This window comes from Chiloscyllium punctatum, chromosome 35 (assembly GCF_047496795.1).
Source record: "Chiloscyllium punctatum isolate Juve2018m chromosome 35, sChiPun1.3, whole genome shotgun sequence".
Classification (NCBI taxonomy): Eukaryota; Metazoa; Chordata; class Chondrichthyes; order Orectolobiformes; family Hemiscylliidae; genus Chiloscyllium; species Chiloscyllium punctatum.
In genome coordinates this window covers 14,913,888-14,934,012 of record NC_092773.1, presented here as the reverse complement: position 1 = coordinate 14,934,012, position 20,125 = coordinate 14,913,888, and the positions used below count along the sequence as shown (strand labels likewise).

The following is a 20,125-nucleotide window of genomic DNA, read 5'->3' as shown; positions in this document are numbered from 1 at the left end:
CCCGCGAGTGGAGAGCCGCGCGTGCGCACTGTCGAGCCGCGGGAATTTTTAAATCCGGATCGAAGTAACGGTAAAACCGAGCGGGACCCCGGCCCTCGGCTGGAACACAACGACGTTGGCGGGGTACAAATAAACAGGCGTCCACCTTGTTCAGGTCGGTGCGGGCCCGGACGATGTGCGGGGAGCTGCGGATTGGGTTTCTTTCATTGTTCGCTTCTTGGATTTGAGCGGGCGGACAAAACTAGGCCTCCGGCCGTCAGAAAAACCTCGGCGAGTGTCGTCGATCCGCATCGGGTGTGAATGTTTTCACCCAACACCGGGCGGATCGTGCGAGTTGGTCGGCCGACGTCGGCTGAGCAAGGCCGGGGATGGTCGAAGTTCAACCCCGCGCCCGCCGAGTCTCGTCTGAGGCGCCTGCCTGCTTTAGTCGAGGAGTCCCGACTGCAGCCATCCTTCCGCAAATCAACAAACCCTTCGAGAGAAAAACGATGAATTAAGCTGAGCGTGATTAAAACGAGTCGCCAGACGTCTCGTATAACAAAAGTGTCAATTGCGGGAGAAGCAGAAATTGCTGCAGAAGCTCAACAGGCGTGCGGGCGTCTGCAAAGAGAAAGCAAAGTTGCGAATCCAGTGAACCTTCTTCAGCACAGTTAGCAGTTCTGAAGAAGGGCGACAGGACTCGAAACCATAATGCTGCTTTATCTCTCCCTGCTGAGCTTTTCCAGCAATTTCTGTTTTTTTGTTGTCAGGGATCTCACTTGTTTCCGGTTGCCATAACCAATTGCATTTCTTGGTGTCCCAGGTTCGTTGACATCGCTTGTACTTCCAAGAGATGCTTGCCAGTGTAGAAGTAGTGAAGATAAATGAAAATCATAACAAAAAGTCGATCCAAAACCTCCACTGTAATGGCACCGATGTGCTGAGTTACCATTCACATGATGGTTGAGTGTGAAACTTTGTCTTGGTTGTACTTATGTTGTACTTGTTTCTCACAGGGCAAAATGGATTATTCAACTCCAGTGTCTCGAGTAGGGTCTACTGACCACAAGTTTATTTCTCCAGCGACAAAGCGACAGGCTGTTCAGAGTCTTAAGATCTCTGCAAAAATGGATGTTGCAGCAAATGACGATGAACGTGAAAGGAGGGAGAGAAGACGCTCAAAAGTGACAGATTTGCAATTAAGTGGCACAGAGAGCCCTTTGATGTCCCCAGTGCCAAGGTACATCTCATTGCACTGTTTCATTCCAGCATGTATTTATGTATCATTGCTCCGGAGCGAACACTTTTTTTTGCTTGGTCCTGAACCCACAGTGTTCTGCAAGACCCTTCCTAATTCCCATTACAGGTTCCTTCTCTTGCGATGTGTCAAAATTCTTGATTCAAGGTTTGTTTGGATCCTGAGCTGGGAGCGATTAGCTTTTGACCTTGTGACAATTCATTCTGACTGTCATTCATTGTTGCAGGGGGACCCCACAATCATTTGAACCCAAGCTGTCAAATAATCAGATATCTGAACACTATTCCACCTGCATCAAACTATGTTCTGAAAATGTAAGTGGATGTTGACCATTGTTCTGATTTCATAATTGATCCAGTTTTTTCTTCACAATGTTAAACTTGTTTAAAATTGGAAAGGAAAGAGGCTTCTTGTACACTTTTGTCAAATATGGACTGATGGGATGCATTCTTGGATATTGAAGTAAGTAGCTACAGAGATAGTGGATGCATTGGGAATTATCTTCGATGAATCCTTTGATTGTAGAAAAGTGTCAGAGGATTAGGAAACTGCCAACCTAGTACCATTATTGAAGAAGGGACAGAGACAAAAAAGTAGATAGCTTGAGGCCAGTTAACTTAACAAATGTTATTGAGAAGTATCAGAGTCCATTATAAAGGCAGTAATAGCAGTGTGTTTAGAAATGCATGTTATGATCAGGCAGAGCCAGAATGGTTTCATGGAAATTTGGCCGCCTTTATTTCAAAGGGAATGGAGTAGAAAAGTAGGAAGATGTTGCTTAAGTGTATAAGGCAAGAGTCAGACCGCAACTGGAATACTGTGAACATTTTTGCGCCTCTTATGTCAGGAAAGATATACTGGCATTGAAGGCAGTCCAGAGAAGATTCACTTAACTAGTACCATACAGACATGGATGAGGAGTGATCGAGCAAGTTGGGTCTGTACTCAATGAAATTCAGGAACATACAAGATTATTTGGGAATACAAAGAGTACATTTTGGAGAGGTAAACTTTTGGCTTTGTATGAGAGTCTTGGACCAGAAAGCATAATCTTTAAATAAAGGATTGCACATATAAGACAGTTGAGCAGAAGTTTCTTCTCTTGGAGGGGAATAACTGTGGAATTCTTTCCTGTGGCACTGCTGTTGATATTGATTTATTGAGTATATTCAAGGCTTTGATTGACAGCTTTTTAGTCAGTTGGGGAATGAAGGGTTGTGAAGGTAGTAAAGTGCAGTTGAGGATAATTAGATAAACGCTAATCTCATTGGCAGAAGAGACTTGATGGGCTGCATGGCCTACTTTTGCTTCTCGGTCTGGTTTGATTAAGATAGTAATCACGCTGAGCTTGTTGAATCACTTTTGAAAGGGTCACTATTTCTGCTAACAACCTTGGCATTCTGATCATGTGTTGTATTCTCAGATGTGAATCCCAACACTGCATTTACCAATTTTCATGTAAAGTGTTAAATATGTATCATTTTCAGAATTTTAATTTTGAAGTATTGGCATATGAGGTGGTGATTTTTTCTTATAGGATTTAAGAACAAGCACTCGGTCGGGCCATAATTCTGGAATTAGGACCTCATCCAGGATGTGTCAGACAGTCAATGGAAAATGTGTTTTTATGTGATGGTTGTGACAAGTGAAATAAACATTGAGGAGCACATTGTTGTTTTGGCTCAGGGTTGATATGAGTTTAGAAAATCCAGAGTCAAAAGTTTTTGCATGATTTGGATGAAACCTGATGGGATCCAAAACAAATGTATGTCCACTTCAAGAAAAAGACTGTAGAATGGTTTCGGCACATGTACCGCAATTGAAAAGTATAGTTTATGCACCTTCTTGACTGCGTGTATTTGGTTCGAAATGTTCAGATTATTAAAAAGCTGAGGAAATCGATGTTCTTAGATTGAGAGCTTTACTTAAGCAGACTTAGTACAGTATTTGATAGAAAAGAACTGTGGGGAATCAGTTTTGGTAGGGAGGGGTAACGATTTGAATCACTGTAAAGGGAATAGATTGAAACTTTATTTTTGTTGGTTATTTTGTTTTCTAGAAATTGATCTATTTTCATCTTTTATATAATAAAGACAGAGGGTGTCTATTTTGCTAAACATGGATCCTTTCGCAATGAAGGAATTCAGACAATTTAACTGGACACTTAACTTAAAAACTGGAAATTGCTTTTACAACATGAACTATAAAGAAAGGGTTGGGAATACATAAAAGGTCTGTCAGCACCTGAGAAATGGTAGATGGGTTTTAGGTTTAAACCCGATGTCATGCTGTTTATTTCTGGATTTTGTTTGTGTGCCATGTTGGTCTTCTGTGACATTTCTTCCTATGCAAAAATAATCAGTATAATTCATTTTGTTGACCATTGTTTGGATAAAATTCATGTTCAGGTTTTGAACTTTTTTGGCCATTTCTCCACTGAAAGGATTAGTTGTTTTCAAATGTGTTTTCTTTCATGAAAGTTTCCTGTTGCTTCTTGAAGTAGCTGTGGTAAATCATGGATCCATCAAGAAAAAATCTTAAACTTGATTTGTGGGACGAGAAACTAATAATGGCTAAAATGCTGATAGGTCTGTTCATTGCAAAAGTAGTACATAGAACATTACAGTGCAGTACAGGCCCATTGGCCCTCAATGTTGCGCTGACCTGTCATACCAATCTGAAGCCCATCTAACCTACACTATTCCACGTACGTCCATATGCATGTCCAATGATGACTTAAATGTACTTAAAGTTGGCAAATCTACTACCGTTGCAGGCACAGTATTCCATACCCTTACTTCTCTCTGAGTAAAGAAACTACCTCTGACATCTGTCCTACATCACCCCTCACTTTAAAGCTATGCCCTCTCGTGCTCACTGTCACCATTCTTGGAAAAAGGCTCTCCCTGTCCACACTATCTAACCCTCTGATTATCTTTATATGTCTCTATTAAGTCACCTCTCAACCTTATCTCCAACGAAAACAGCCTCAAGTCCCTCAGCCTTTCCTCATAAGACCTTCCCTCCATACCAGGCAACATCCTCGTAAATCTCCTCTGCACCCTTTCCAAAGCTTCCACATCCTCCTTATAATGCGGTGACCAGAACTGCACACAATACTCCAAGTGCAGCTGTACCAGAGTTTTGTACAGCTGTAGCATAATCGAACTCGATCCCTCTATAAATAAAAGCTAAAACACTGTCTGTCTTCTTCACAACCCTGTCAACCCGGGTGGCAACTTTCTGTGTACATGGACACCGAGATCTCTCTGCTCATCTACACTAGCAAGAATCTTACCATTAGCCCAGTACTTTGCATTCCGGTTACTCCGATCAAAATGAATCACCTTACACTTGTCCGCATTCAACTCCATTTGCCACCCCTCAGCCCAGCTCTTCAGCTTATCTATGTCTCTCCATAACCTACAACACCTTTGTCACTATCCACAAATCCACCTACGTTAGTGTCGTCTGCAAATTTACTCACCCGCATTTCCACGCCCTCATCCAGGTCGTTTATAAAAAGACAAACAGCAGTGGACCCAAACCGACCCTTGCACTCATCAAGCGGCAACTAGTTTTGTAGAGTGTTCATCTGAGTCTCTGTGAGGAAAGACGTAAGGACTGTACATGCCATGGAATTTTTATCAGATCACTCTCGAGTTACACTACCAGATCCCTGGATGTCGCAATTTCATGAGTATGAGTAAGTGGGAGTCAGGTTGCGAGGAGAAATTTGGACCAACGAAGGAAGTGGCTTTCACTCTGAACACCAAAACTTAGCTGCAACAGACTTGAATTTGTTGCAATATAATCTAATTGCACTCTTTATTCTGTGACTTTCATAGAAAATCACCACAAAGAATGCATTTGGTCTTCATTTGATTGATTACATGGCTGACCTCCTCAAAGAGAAGGAATCTGAACTCACTAACTTCAAGGTCAGAAAGACTTTAGACATCTTTCCTTATTTTACAGTCTGTTCTGATATAATGCAATAGTTGCGTTCCTGTGTGATTCCCGTGTTATAAGAAAATCACATAATCGAAGCACCATTTAAAACAACGGGACTGGAATTGTGTTATAGCCAATACAGTGGAGGAAAGTTTGCGCTCGACAAACAATGGTCTAAATTCTTCAATTGCATTATAGCCAATTCCCATTGAGGAAATGTATATTACAGCAGGAACGATTGTAATGTCTCTCGTGTGATTCAGTCAAAAGATAAACTAACCTTTCAGACTTATGTGACTTGAGCGACTTCTATTAATTCTAGTTGTTGTTTGTGACGCATCTTATTCATTTTGTTTCTACTGCAAATGTAAAGAATAAGGACCCAAGTTGTATACTGTGGTATTATCCATTCTAAATACCTCGGTTGGCAAATCTTGGAACCTCGTGTCTTAAGCCAGTGAGTAGGGATAGCTCTTGATTGCAACAACATGCACAAATTTTAGTTTATTCTGCATGATTCCTGCCTTTTTTCCCAGTGACTATGTGTCTCCAAATTTGATTGGCGTTAAAGGTTAGACAGACAGTGTTGATAAAAGGCATTCAAGTGTTTTACCAGCCATTATTGTATTCAAGGCTGAGCAGATTAAGTGGGCTGAATGGCCGACAACTATTCCTGTGTCCCTCCAGGGCGATCCAACAAAGGTTTCTGTCCATGCTAGGTCTGTGGGTTATTGAATATGTCCTCTTCTGACGACAAGTTCAGGCCATAGATAGTTCTCCAAAATTCTGATGTACTTGGGTTCTGCAAACAAAAACTCTGAAAGTGAGAAGCAGGTGATGTGAAATCATCCACTCGGTATGAAATGTTGGTTGATACAGTCACCTTTGCTGATAGTAGAACATTGATCTCTTCGCAATGCAAAGACAATTGCTCAAAGAAGACCTTTGCCAATGTGCGCAGTGTGTTGATGTGAGTGTTTTAGCAAATTTAGCACATCTTGATAGTTATTACTCAGAAATGTATTGAAGATCATTGTAATCATGCAAGTATTCATTGAATTTTAACCGCTGGTTGTGTATGCTTCAAGTACCTGCACTTTGTTTCATCTTTAATGGTTCTGGTCCAAGGCCAAGATGCAGAGGGGCTACTCCTTTGATTTTTTTTATTTGTATTCCAGTGTGGATGTTGAACTTGATTCTCTGAAACTTTTGCCTTGTGTTTCTGTATAACTCGCTGGCCTTATCTTGCAGATAATCTTTCTGTGCTTACTAATTTTTTAAAAACTTTGGACAGAATGTAAAAATAGTTCAATCCTCTGACATGCCTCCTCTTTTCGCACAATTATATGCTTTTTCTTGAAGTTTGCTAGTATCTTTAACCTTCCTCATTATCCTTGGCTTTGAACTTAATTTTGGAGCTGGAACATAAATTTTATGCATATTTTGGAAAATCCTTTAAATATTTGCCACTGCACTCAATTGACTCATCCCTTAACTTCATTTGTTGATCACTGTAGTGAACTTGGCTTTCATGCTCTCTGTTGCCCTTGTCAGTTGAAATACTAGTCTTAAATCCCTCTTGTCTTCTCCAAACTGAATTTGGAATTCTACCATGTTATGATCCTTGCCCCCTTGAATGTCTTTTCTCTGAGATCTTGAATCCTACTGAACTCAATATTGAGTCGAGAAGGATGTTTCGTGCTAGGACGAAAAATGACATGATGGTGTTCTTTCAGCTTAGGCTCAGATTCAAAGGAGCACAGTAACTTATCGTCGGTCAAAAAGGCAGAGTAGTATCAAGGTACAGAATTAAAATTACATGGAACATGAAGCTGTCTGTTGGTGGATGGGGGTGGTGGGAGGCGAGGACAAGTGATGGTGGTGATCTTTGCGTGGAGGTACTACAAATGGGTTCATCCAGTCTACATTGGATCTCCAATACAAAGCAGAGGACATTGTGAACAGCAAATATACTTTGAATAATTTAATTTGTAACCAGCGTGCATGAGGCCAATTTATTAAAAGTATTGACTTTTGATCAAAGATGGCAGCTGGCACCTTGGATGCCAGTACGAAGATCTATGCTGTGAGAGTGGATGCAGTACATTCGGATGTGTTCAGGATCCTGGGGGGCCTTGGAAAAAACACTGAAGAGCCAGGAACTGGTGAGTAAGGACAAATGTACATCTTGAATCTATTTTGAAAGGAAAACATAGCTTTAGTATTCATTAAAATTTTGTTCCATCATGATATCATTTGTGCAGTCATGAGAAAATGAGAGACCAATCCTACCTTATTGAAAAATATGGTTTCTTTTAAGCCCCGTTTCAAGATATAAAAGAATATGTTTAGATTAGAGATTCGGGAAGTGTTCAGGCTTCCTTGATGTAAATGATATCATCCATCTGTGCATTCTAGCATTTTATGTTTCTGCTTTTTCTGTATATAGAGGTAAACCCTGAGTCTTCTCAAGGCCAAAATTCAAAAGGCCCTCAGAAGCAAAACAAAAGGAAGCACTCTTACAAAACCATTGAGCAGAACTTGAGCAACATCACGTATGGAGTCAGTGATATGAAGTTTGAGGTGAGATTAATTTGTTTTTTAATGTAGATGGCCAAGACATTCAACAGATCCCAGAAATCCCTCTGTGATTCATTAAGGAATTGCTTTAAGTGGAAAGGGTCAACAGGCTGCCCAACCAGACATGGAATTTTGACTATGCTGAACCCTGTCTGACTTGACTCCAAACATTGAACCATGTCACAAAAATCACCTGAACGTTAATCTGGAACAGAAAGCATGCTTTCATATATTTGCATTAACTTTGAGTTGTAATATTATGCATCAAGAAATTGAATAGGTTCATTTCCTTGTCTTGTATTGTTTTACTGAATTCTGTAGTCCAAGTCCGTGAAATCATTTGAGTCCGCGTTATATTAAAAATTTTCTCTAATACCTTGATGAGGTGAAGAATGAAAAGCAACTTGCATTTTCTAATATTTTAGTAAAATATAAATGAAGAAAAGAAGACCAAAACATCTTTGTCTAAAGAAGTCAAATAAATGCCAATTAAGTTTAATGAACACCTTGTATTTTGCAGATTGATCCAATGTTCCAGAAAGCTGCTTCATTGTTTGATGAATGCAGTGCGGTGGGGGTTTTCCTGGTTAATCTGCAGACCTATGGACACACTGCTGAGCTGCTATTTGATTCCGATGCCAAACTTATCGATACTGGTCCTCCATCAGAGTTGCTGCCCATTGACCATGTGGAGATATCTGACCTTGGAGGCAAGTTTTTTTAAAAATGATATGGCATGGTAACATTTCTGTGATGATAAGTTTGGTGTCACAAACAATTCATTATCATATCTTTTTCTCCTCCTGCACTGAAGGGAGATCCAATGTGTGTGGTTGTATTCTCTCATCATTGACACAATAGTCACACTACTGCTTCGAAGTAGAACAGCAAAAGTGTTTGTTTTCTTCATGGCACTTTGTTTAGCTTGTTTAGTTGGTAGACTGTGATTGTCAATGTGACTAATGAAATGAAGTGAACTTTTAAGTGTTACTTATGCACAGGAGGTCAGACAGTACCTGAGGGGCAGGAAAATTGATGTTTATCAGCAAGGGCTTTTGCCCGAAACGTCGAATTTCCTGCTTCTTGATGCTGCCTGACTTGCTGTGCTTTTTCAACACCACACTTTTGGCTCTAATCTCCAGCATCTGCAGTACTCACTTTTGCCCTGAAAGTGTTGGTGCCTATTGGATGGTCATTATGCATCTCTCTGTTGATAAGCTTTGTCAGCAGATGATCTTATTCTCTTCATTTTTGCTTTCCTGATCTGGCATACAGCCCATATCTGAAAAGATCTTGTGACATTCATTCCAAGTGGCATTCTTCCTGCAGGGGCCTGGACGAGACATGTGAATCGGTTATCAATTCCAAGAGGGCCAGTTTGGTTGATACTTGACTTGTTCCTCAAAAGCATCCCTTTTTTTTTTTGGCTTGCAGTTGTCATCGTTTACACTGAGAACGTTGCTTTGTGTTGTAACAATCTGGCTTCAGCTTCATGCTGAAATGCAACTCCTTGCAGTCCTGCACTGCTTGGTGCATATCACCTTGCAACATGTGCCACAGAGTTGGTTCAGATGCATTGTCACTAATTTTACAGGAGACATTATGAGATCAGCTGAGTAAACAGCACTAGAATAAATCCAGTTTCAATCATTTGCTGGCTTTGTCCTTCTGTATGATCTCAACAATTATGACGATGTTTTGATGTTTATTACATCAGCTTTAAATTGACTGAGTACTGGCCCCTCAGCATTGTGTCCATTGTGCTTAACTATACATCATTCTCAATTTATTTTTTGTTTGCATTAACTTCTAACAGGCCTTCAGCAGTCTTTGGATGACAAGAAGATCTGTCCTTCATTTGAAGATTTTCAGTTTACAAATTGGGACAGTGAGGCTCATAATCAGGTACAGGAGACAGTCCATCACTGATCAGATGTCAATCAGTAGATTAAACAGTGACAATACCTTCAATGTTTTCAGCAAAATAAAATGGCTAAACTTTGTGTGTACACATTCCTTAGCTTGCAGGTTGTTTTTGTTTCATGCTGCAGGTGGTGTACTGCTGTGTTTATTTTGAACTCCACATCATTAAGGTTGATCATAATGAACCATATAGAGTCGATTGATATTCTTGTAAGTAAGTGCACAGCCAAAAGTACGCAATTTCTTCTTTTCCTCCTCAGGCTGTTTCTGTAATAATGGAAAAATTCAAGAAAAGTGACCACTTATTCGATATGAATGCAGAGCCAGAATTTGCGAATGGTCAGCTGGGAAGCCATGACCCTGTGGTGGATGACTTTGATGGAGATCTTTGTGATGATGCTGGAGATCTGATGGACCAGGATTTTGAGAACCAGCAAGAATCCTCCATCATGGCAAATGGACAAGGCTGGTAAGAAGGGTGATTTGTCAGCTCGAGAAACATTGATCAGTCACAGCAATTAGTAAAGCGAAGCAATACATATCAAAATTGAGTAAACTGAGTAAACTCTTGAAGGAAAACTAACAGGGTCGCTGAAAGAGCTAATCCATGTTATTTTGAGATCTGACTCTGAGCAGTACCACTTGGGACCAAACATCTTTTGGTCTGAGTTGAAAATAGTTGATTAACATACTTAATCTCTTTCATAGTAAAGAAACCATTCCTCTGTCAGATGTGGATTTCAACAGCCTCTGTGTCCAGCTGTCAAATCACCCAGGGGAATATTCCTACTTCAGCCCCAGAATCATGAAGATGTGGGCAGGTCCGAATCACTGGCGTTTCAGACCTCAACAAAAAGGTGGGTGTAGTTGATGTACATGGCTGAATTCCTTGCCAGAGATGCTGAAGTTTCAGCATTTTTGTTTCACTATGGTTAAATAAATATTTGAAATTAATTCCCTCAAGGCTGATTCTTTTTTCAGTAATATTGCAATTGAATCAGCCCGACACTTAGCAAATGATGGGGAAGGTTAAAGAACTCAGTGGTTTATTTCTGTGTCACTCTTCAGTATATTCATTTTTATTGGAAAATTTAATTCCATAGTGCATGTTTGTCTATAGTGGACAAAAAGTCCACTGATTTAATGAAGCTTCCTAACTAACTACTCTAAATTGACTGAAGTTAATGCATTCACAAGATGTAACTGAGTCCTGTATGCAAAATAGCACTGGAGTAAAAATATGATCTGCACTTGTTGAATCAATGTTAAGTGATTCAATGCACCTTCAATAATTTGTTTTTTTGTTTGTTTCTGGCAGAGCCAATGGCTAATCAAAATAAGAAAAAGCAAGCTAAGAAAATATTTGAAATTGACTTCAATGAAGATATCAATTTTGAGATCCAATTCAGAGAGACCAGGGTTGGTATAACAAGATTAAAGCATTTAGAACAGGGGACAATAATTTTTTACTTAAATTTACCGATCCAGTTTAAATCGAAATCAGGAAACCAGTAATAAAGCTTAACTTTACAAATGTTTCGGGGGAAGCAACGCCTAAGGATGTTTCTAAGTTCCAGACTTGTGATTTACTGGGCTGTTGGAACAGAACTGTGAGTGGGACTGTCAGCATTGCTTTGTAAAGACCAAGGAGCGACTCTGGCTGAATGGTTGTCTTTTGTGACATGATGACTCTGGCTTTTAAAAATAGTTGATAGAATCTAAGAACAGAATTGATAGATGTTGGAAGAATGTTTGAGAGGTATTGTATTGAGAAATGACAAAAATATTGACGACTACTTTGCAACACTGGCACTGGTATTGCATTATATATGAGAGATACGGCAATGGTTAGTATTCCCTCTCAATTCCTGAACAGAAATTATTAATATGCTGCATTAAAACAACAGGTCATTAATATACATGCATGTGCAACAGTGCAATCACCTTAAGCGAATAATGCATTTTCACAAATGAGTCACACATGGTGAAGGGACATAAGAGGCGATGGAGAGAGGTACATCCAAGACAAACTGTCTCCAATTATGCCTCATTGCTACATATCAGCACATGTGTACAAACATGCAGTGTATTTCCTGGGCTGTGGTTTGTCTCTTGGAATGGAGAGAGAATCCTTGCATGAGGTATTTTCACTGTTTTGGCTATAACTCATTTGATGTATTGGATATACAAGATGTCCTGTGTCCAAATGATCACTGTTTTGTATTTTTTTCCAGGCTGCCACAACAATTTCAAAAGCTGCATTAGATCGACGCAGTAGAAAGCTGACAACGCTACCTACAGATTTCCATTATGATCCAGACAATATTACCCGGTTGTTTCTTAAACCTAGTGTCACGGTAACTAGAGCATATTTTCCAATAACGAAAACTGATGAAACATGATTCAAGTCAAAAAAATCTGCTATATTACACTATATGAATGGCTGAATTGATGCACCATAAAGGTTTTCAAGAAGATGATACTAATTGGAGTTAAGCTCCGTTTTAAAATTGCCCACATGATCACCTATCTTTATAACCTGTACCTCTCTGAACAAACCTACAGTTTTACTGGAATGGAACCTGAAAGGATGATTGTCTCATGCTGTTAGTGGCAGAAATAAGTGAGGGCAGAAGTTGCCAGGGTTTTGGCTAGGTAAAATATTCTAAGAGTGAAAAGGATGACATGAGATTGTGTGCGTGTGTTTCTGTCTGTCAGACTGTGCACCAACGCCCCCATGAAGTTTTATTTACACTGCTCCATTAAGTGCTTGCAGGTTTGATTCAGCATGACGTGCATGGAGTGTAATAGTTCTGCTTTCTCTTAGCTAAACCATTGAAGAAGTCCCTTTACTTCACCAGTTTGACAGTGATTGATAAGAGAGGGTCCTTCTTGAACTGAGGGAAGACCATCAATAACTGATGGATAGCAAACCTCTGAAGACCAAAAATGTAAATTGATGCTGAGATCCTAGGGTCAAAATCCGAGTAAGAGTCCCAATTTTGATTGTTGGCTTCCCTTGATTTCATCACTTTGAAAGATTTTATTGAAATTATTTTCAGGTAAAGCGGATTGTGAAAGAAAATATTTGCACGGATGAAGATGATGGAATTGGGGATTATGATTACAATAATCCCAACGACACATCAAACTTCTGCCCCAGAACACAGGTCTGTGTTTATTGCTCATGCTCCTTGTGAAGAACTTTGGTCAACTCATCCTTTACTTTGCATGATTACCTTTTCTTATTTTTTTTGTACAGCCTGATAGTGATGATGATCATGATGGGTTTGTGGCTGCAAATGATTCCTTTGATGTTGCATTGGAGCAAGATGAGAATGGTTTGGAACTGGACAGAAAGGGGTTAAACATCACAACCTACGGAGGAGAAAACTTAGTAGCAGAGCCTCAGAAAGTGAGTGGTTTAGAACCTATAATCAAGTTATTTTGCTGTGTATTTCAGGCTGGGGTAGGGATGAGCTATTTTGTATTTCAGCAGAGTTCTTGAGACTTCAGCAGCCTTTACAGTGGGATATAAGTGACAGTGACAAAGGTTCTTGTCGATGGCTCACAACTGTTAATGGTTGGAAGAGTTTTTTGCAGCTGGCACCTGGTTCCCCAGGCCTACTATGGACCAGACCAAACTCTTAAGTATATCAAAGAGATAGTAAAGACCCTAACATGTTATTTTATTTAAAAGCAAGTGGCACGTGCTGTGTTCCAGATATGATTTGATTGGTCCACGATGTGGCTTTAAGCAAAATACAATTTATTCTTACGCCACAGTTAATATTACAAACAAAAAAATTGTCATAACTTCACCTCTAATGAAATACTGAATAAAATGATATGTCAACTACTCATCACCAACTGTTCCAATACAGCAGCATCTCATAAAAACACTCTTGGTAAGGCAAATTCAGCAAAATAGGTTTTCTTGATGTGCCGTATCCTTTATGGTCCAGGAGAAAGGAACACTGAAACAAACAATCTCACAGCAGAGAGGGCTGTATCTATTAGCTTCAAATGCCAACTCCAAACTCTGGATTTGTGTGAGCCTGACTCCATCCACTCATGCTTCTTTCATCTAATTTTTAAAAATAATTTCAGGGAGCTCAAAACTGATTACCCACTGCTTCTAAAGCAGACATTCCAGCACTGTGACAACACCCCTTGAAGAGAAACAACACAGACCAAATCTCTCTTTACTGCACAGTATCGTCACAGGATTTTACTTGGGGAGATTTGCTGCTGCCAATCCACTTCATATCATTTCACAGGGTGTGCTCATATTAAGTAGTGAAGGATTAACCATTGATAGGTTTTTGACAGAACTGGCATATATTTACTTGACAGGAAAGAATTTTTTGCAAGCTTTGTGACAGGAAAGAGTTTTACATAATAACAAAGTGACAGTTTACATGATCTTCAGGCCAATGGCTTTTTCCACCTTATTATGTGGTGGATCTTGCAATTTTGAAATTCTAACCGAAAATTACACTCATTTTCAGGTCAACAAAATCCTATTGAATTATTCAAAGACAGCAAAAAAGATGGATGTGAAAAGACTGAAACAGAACATGTGGGATCTCCTGACTGAAAACAAAAATATCACGGAAGGAAAAGTGAGGAGTGTACTCAAGAGGGTTAATAAATGGATTCTTTCAGAGCATCCTTGGTCAGTTGCAATGAACTCACCCAATGATTAAAGGATATTTTAAAATATGCCCCTATTATTAGTACTCATTAGTTGTGGGTTGAAGGCCAACTTAAGATACTCCTAAAATATCTGGTGTCCTTTTCATCATCTACTCTCCTCTCCTGATCTGTCAGAAATTTAACTTGGCAACAGGTGATGAGCGAATGTGCAAGGCCAAGAGTGGCTTGCCCAGTTGAGGCCCTGAAATGGCTACTAAAGGGTTGCTTTCCACTAAAGTGCCATTTTGAAGTCGGGTTGAGATTCTAGTGCAGGAACAAAAGTCGCAAATTAGCCTGCTTGGGTTCCATGAGGAAAAGATGATGTGTTGGAATGCTCCTCTCTCATGGGAGATCGTTCATGCTTACCATATACCTTTCTAATCCACCAAACCCATTCTGTCCCATCTAACAAAAGAAAACTCTCACAAACACAGCAGCCTCCCTTTTGGTTTCCTGACCTGACACCCCTGCACCTATCTGGTTCAAGGTTCTCAGTGTTTAGATCTGGAGACTCTGCAACTGTGATTTCCTCCTCCGGGTACAAGTTCTGTTTGTCTGACTGACTGCACAGGTGCCACATCAGAAGGGATGTGTTCCCTGCTGACTTGTTTGGCAACATCTGTAAATTGTAATTCTGTTGAAATAATGATGCTGCTTCTGAGGTACAGTACTTTGTTGGCTTCAAATGTTACGGCTTAATTTGAGATTGAGCAGGATACTGTAAACAAGTTGACTCTTGTTCATTGAACAGAATGGAGTGACTGAGGAGCTGCAAGTCGCTGTAATGACAGTGAAAGGACAGCAAAGCTTCACAAACATCACCAAGAATCTGTTTGAAAGGTTTGTTTCTTTTACCTTGGATGGATTTGTGAAGCGTTGGAAATGTGCCATTTCTCAATTCACTCCGGGATCATTTTGAATCTTGATTAGAACCATATATGACTGCAGCACAGAAAGATCCCAGGCATGTGACTGAATGTACAATGGTTCTTGAAAAAGAATTACATTCAAGTCCTGAACCATGCAATCTTTTCTCCTTCAATTCTGAGTCACAAATGGTCCAATTGATAATTGTAAAAGCACAACCTTAAGAATATCTGAAATGGAATTAGTTTCAGAACTGAGGACAGTAAACTCAAAACATTTAGTCCATTTCTTTCTCCAATGATGCTGCCAGACTGAGTTTTGCCAGCATTGGGTATTTTTGGGGGGCAGTGCGGTTGAGTTGCAGACTGTTTCTTGTATTGACTGCCCTTGTTCTTCCTCATGATGGAAACTGAAACTTCCCATACACCATTCTTTTGGTAGGTCATCTGGGAGGATCTGCCTTGTTTTTAATAATCCAATGCTTAGGTCAACACTTGAGTTTAATTGCTCTCTTGACTTTTCTCTGCTTTAAAACTTAATGCCTCACGAGGCCATTTCGAAGAGAAGGCCAGGATTAACAAGTTTGCAGTCACGTGTAGTTGAGATTAGATGAAGGAAGCAAAAGATTTCCTTTTCTTTCATGACACATTTGTGCATGAGATGGAGTGGTACAATTAAAGATTTTTAGAGTCATTGTAGAGACTTTTTTTTTAAATTAGAGATGTGTTTGTGCAGTTTATTTTCTCCAGCTGCCTTCGTGAAATTAAAAATGTGTCCTGAACCTTGATCCAATCATACCAATGTCACTGCACTTTTGATTATATCCATGTAGACTTGTGTTTAATTTGTACTTTCATGTGTTGACAGATTACCTAGTACAATGGCAAAGAACCTGTCTGTTCCTATGGCATTTGCCTGTTTGCTTCATTTAGCCAATGAAAAGGTATGTATCTGGCACAATTTCACTGAGGGGTGCATGAGTGAAGGAACAACATGAGTTACAAGTTAAGTTGCAAGGTTTGTCCTTGTAACCTGCTGACAACAGACAATAGCATCAAGATTCTTGTGCATTAGAGAACTGGATCACACTTGGGTTGAATGGTGGCATGCAAGTTTAAATCAATGTTTTATTATCTTACAGAATCTTGCAATTGAGGGAAAGGAAGATTTATCTGATGTTATCATCAGGCAAGGAATCTGAAGACATTCTGACTGTACATACATGTAAAACATAGGTTGGATCAGCTGTACATAGTTGTAAATCTTTTATTGAGACAGTGAACCTTGTATCATGCCTGCTACATGACCCCATCGATGCTTTCCGGAGGCATAATTTCTCTTTCATTTGCATAAATAACTTTTTTAGTCTATCATTGGACAAGTTTTCAGTCTTGAAATTATGGTTTTAGATTGAAGATAAATGACTTAATACACTTGTGAATATTGCAGAGAGAACTTTTCTATGGATATTTTACTTTTCATCCAACTGTTATGTGAAGACTATTTTAAACTTATATTTTAGATATTGTCTTTGTAAAACAAAATGCAATAAAGATTGTTTTAACTTGTTGACAAGGGAGGGGCATTGCAGGCAAGACCAATATTTGGTGCCCAACATAATTGTTCCAAACTGCTTTATTAATAACTAAGTGGCTTTTGAGAAAAGTCATTCACAACCACTCTGGGATCTTGTAAGCTAATCTGTGGGAGGATAGTATATTTCCTTTTCTTGAAGATATTTATTGAATTACTTGGGCTGTTATAATAATGCAGTAGTTTAATTATGCCTTCTTCTGATCAAGATTGTTTTCATTTAAATTTATTTCACAAAATCTACATGCTAAGCTGTAGTGGCGGAATATGAACTTGTGTCTTTGAAGCATTTTGCCAGGTCTATGGATTGGAAGAAAGGTTCACTGGTTCAAATCTGGGCCTTCTACACCTGTTATGTGCACTGAACCAGTGCATTTTTCCCTAGCCATGAAGCTCCTTCCCCATCACCTTTGCTGGCCTATATTGCCCTGAATGGGCTTTATGTACAATCATTTGCAAAACGTGGATAATTTATTGATGGTGAATAATAGGTGAAAATTATATTGTGGGTGATTTGGGCATGGAGGTGTGTGGAAGACCTGTTCTGCTTACGGGGTGGGGAAGGGGGAGAGAAGAGAAAGAAAAGAGTCAGTGAGTTCTTCATTTTGTGACCAGCCAATGGAAAACTTTTAAATGACCTAATTGTGTTCCCATTGTGGTGTATAAATTGGTAATTTGTACTTGAAGAACGTTAATCATAGTCCATCTTATGTCGTATGTAGTTGGTTATTTGTTTTTTTTATGATACAGTGGTTGTCTTTAGCAAATAAATTTTGCATTCCACTTGTTAAGGCATCAGAGATCACATATCTTAATAAGAATCGATAAGTTATTTTAGTCAACTTAAATTTTCCTTTCTGCTTCACTTCAAAGGGGTGGCACGGTGGTTCAGTGCTGAGCACTGCAGCCTCACAGCACCACTGACCCAGGTTCAATTCCAGACTTGGTCAATTGTCTGTGGAGTCTGCATGCATTTCCTCCCATATTCCCAAGATGTGCAGGTGTGGTGGATTGCCTATTGTGTTAGGTGCAATTGTCAGCAGAAATGTAGAAAAATAAGGGAATGGGATTCTCAGTGCTTGAGGAAGGTGTGAAAAAATGAGCTTTTGTTAACAGATGTCTGCCCCCATTTACTTGTGTTGTTTCCACTGGTGTTATGGGGGTTGCAATTCCATATAGGGACATACCTCTAGCACCTCATTGTCGGTGTGGTACCAACTTGGAGTAAGAAAGCATTCTTAATATTTCAAATCTGGTGACTTTTCTATTGAACTCCATTCATGACCCTTCACTATTTTTGGAAAAAAAAACAAATTCTGTCAGCAGAGAAATAGCTGTTTCATTTTTTAAAAAAGATTTAAAATGTGCCTGATAATCATCAACACATACTAACAATAGAAACCAAACTGACAAGTTTTATGGAGGCTGTTTCTTGTATCCAATTTATGTCCAAGCCAACATTTGCAAATTCCTTTAAAGGGTGCAAACACATGTCTTTCTACCAGCAGGTGAAACATGTGCCAGAACAGACACAGAGATCATTTTGCCAAACTGGACCAGGAAATCACAAGCTAAATTATGAAAAGAGGCTTGTGAATTACTGCAACAAATTAAGTATTGCTTTGGATGTTGATCATACATCAGGATATTTACAAAAATGTGACTCATCCAGCTTGTAATTCAATATTTATTAAGAGTCATTAGTGGCACAGACATGTACTACTAACAACTCATTCCTACTGCATTGATTCAGCAAACAGCACGCAAAAGATTTGGCACCAATTCTATACATTTTATTGATTCCTGTCAGTCAGACCTGATGGTAATGGAGAAAATTAAGCCCACTTGTTCTGGGATTGTTGGGAATAACATTGTGGCTTCCTGAAAAATTGCTGGGATATTTACAAATTACACAACAGCTGATTGTTACTTGAGAAAAGCAACAGTTGATTGAGGGAATGCTGAATGATCTTGGTTTGACCAGAAGTAGGATATTTTGCTACTTGTTGCATCTAATTTAACCCCAATATTGTTCTTCTTAGTCCAGTTTCACAACTTCCATCATTTTAAAGTGCATTCATGGTCAAGATACAAAGCTAGTAAGACACTATACTAAGTGACAAATGAAGGTCTACAAGTAATTAGCCAGCCTGGGTGTTAATCATTCTGCAACATGTGTGTATTTTTGTGGTTGACAATCTTGTTTTAATTTACATCACTTACCACAAAGGCATGCCTGAAAAATAACAAGGTTGGGGGCTGTTGTATTTCTGGTCAAGCAGGTCATCCTGTCTCTCAAACTCAGAGAGATAGATTTCAAAGAAGCGAAAGTGCTACACATCCTTGCTCCCTTGCCTTATAACACAACTGCATTGTGGATCCAAAGCAAAATCTGTTGTCAAAAGTTAAGATATCCCAGAAGAGATGCAAATGATGATTTTAAAAACAATGATTTAACCAGAGATGATGGGTGCAATATCCCTGGGGAAAATATATCTTTTCTGCCTTTAATTGGGATAACATAAAAAGACCCTATTTAATCTAATCCTTAATTGATGTTTGCCAATGTTTGAAAATTCTAAGTGTGAAGAATGCAATTGTCTCTCACTGGGCAAGTCGAGGATTTCTGTGAGCAACTATCCTCCTGTTGAAAAGCTCCCTGTGATTGGTTTTTGCTTCCATGCATTTAAACAATTGTGACATTTTGCCAAACCACAGTCATGAGGCAGAATTTAACAACATTTAAAAATCCACACTCTAAATTTGTTGTGTTCTCTTATTCGAAAAGCTAATAACAGTATTCTTTGGGATCTGATTTAGTGCTTTTTCTTCCTCTTCCCATATGATAATTGGGACAGGGAACAGAAACGTCGAACAAAACAACTGAACAAACTAAAACAAAACTAATCCCAGTTGGTCACTTCACGGGGCTGCCAAATTCATAATGTGAACTACATTTCCCTACCTCACTCAGAAGATTTCTCAAAGGCTCCCTTATTCTCTGTGCTAAGTATTCCTTGTTCGGATATTTCCTTGTTTCGATATTTCCTTGTTTTACATAAGTGAAGTTGTAAATATGCAAGTGTTTAAATACAAAGGTGCAAACAAGCAGAAGCTCACTTTCAGACTAAGAAAGCAGAGACAGTATCCTTTTGACTGCGGCATCTTGCAGTAGTCATTCAATTGTGGGCAAAAAATTTTCAAATCCTTTGACAACATGGACATGTTTCAGAATCAAATTGTTTTGGAAGTATTAAGTATTCAAAACAATAA

At 39.2% G+C, this 20,125-nt stretch overlaps 1 protein-coding gene across 2 annotated transcripts; it reads left to right on the top strand.

Moving 5' to 3' along the window:
• Nucleotides 1-14: 14 nt before the first annotated feature.
• Nucleotides 15-17,643, top strand: ncaph (non-SMC condensin I complex, subunit H). 2 transcript variants are annotated; one of them, XM_072554010.1, is made up of 18 exons: nt 15-123; nt 996-1,219; nt 1,464-1,551; nt 5,086-5,178; nt 7,236-7,356; nt 7,641-7,774; nt 8,292-8,481; nt 9,588-9,676; nt 9,955-10,163; nt 10,403-10,551; nt 11,013-11,113; nt 11,929-12,051; nt 12,757-12,864; nt 12,957-13,109; nt 14,206-14,319; nt 15,144-15,232; nt 16,127-16,202; nt 16,401-17,643. In XM_072554010.1, the coding sequence occupies exons 2-18, from the start codon at nt 1,002-1,004 to the stop codon at nt 16,458-16,460; spliced, it is 2,115 nt and encodes a 704-aa protein (XP_072410111.1). In that variant the 5' UTR covers nt 15-123; nt 996-1,001; the 3' UTR covers nt 16,461-17,643. The 2 variants fall into 2 exon arrangements, with proteins under 2 accessions (XP_072410111.1, XP_072410110.1); XM_072554009.1 differs by having other exon boundaries at nt 17-154.
• Nucleotides 17,644-20,125: the final 2,482 nt, after the last annotated feature.

Bases quoted from the DNA above. Each gene is read 5' to 3' on its own strand.
- ncaph (XM_072554010.1), top strand. From the start codon at position 1,002: ATGGATTATTCAACTCCAGTGTCTCGAGTAGGGTCTACTGACCACAAG. The intron at 1,220-1,463 runs GTACATCTCATT...TCATTGTTGCAG, and splicing joins TTGATGTCCCCAGTGCCAAG to GGGGACCCCACAATCATTTG. The intron at 8,482-9,587 runs GCAAGTTTTTTT...AACTTCTAACAG, and splicing joins GGAGATATCTGACCTTGGAG to GCCTTCAGCAGTCTTTGGAT.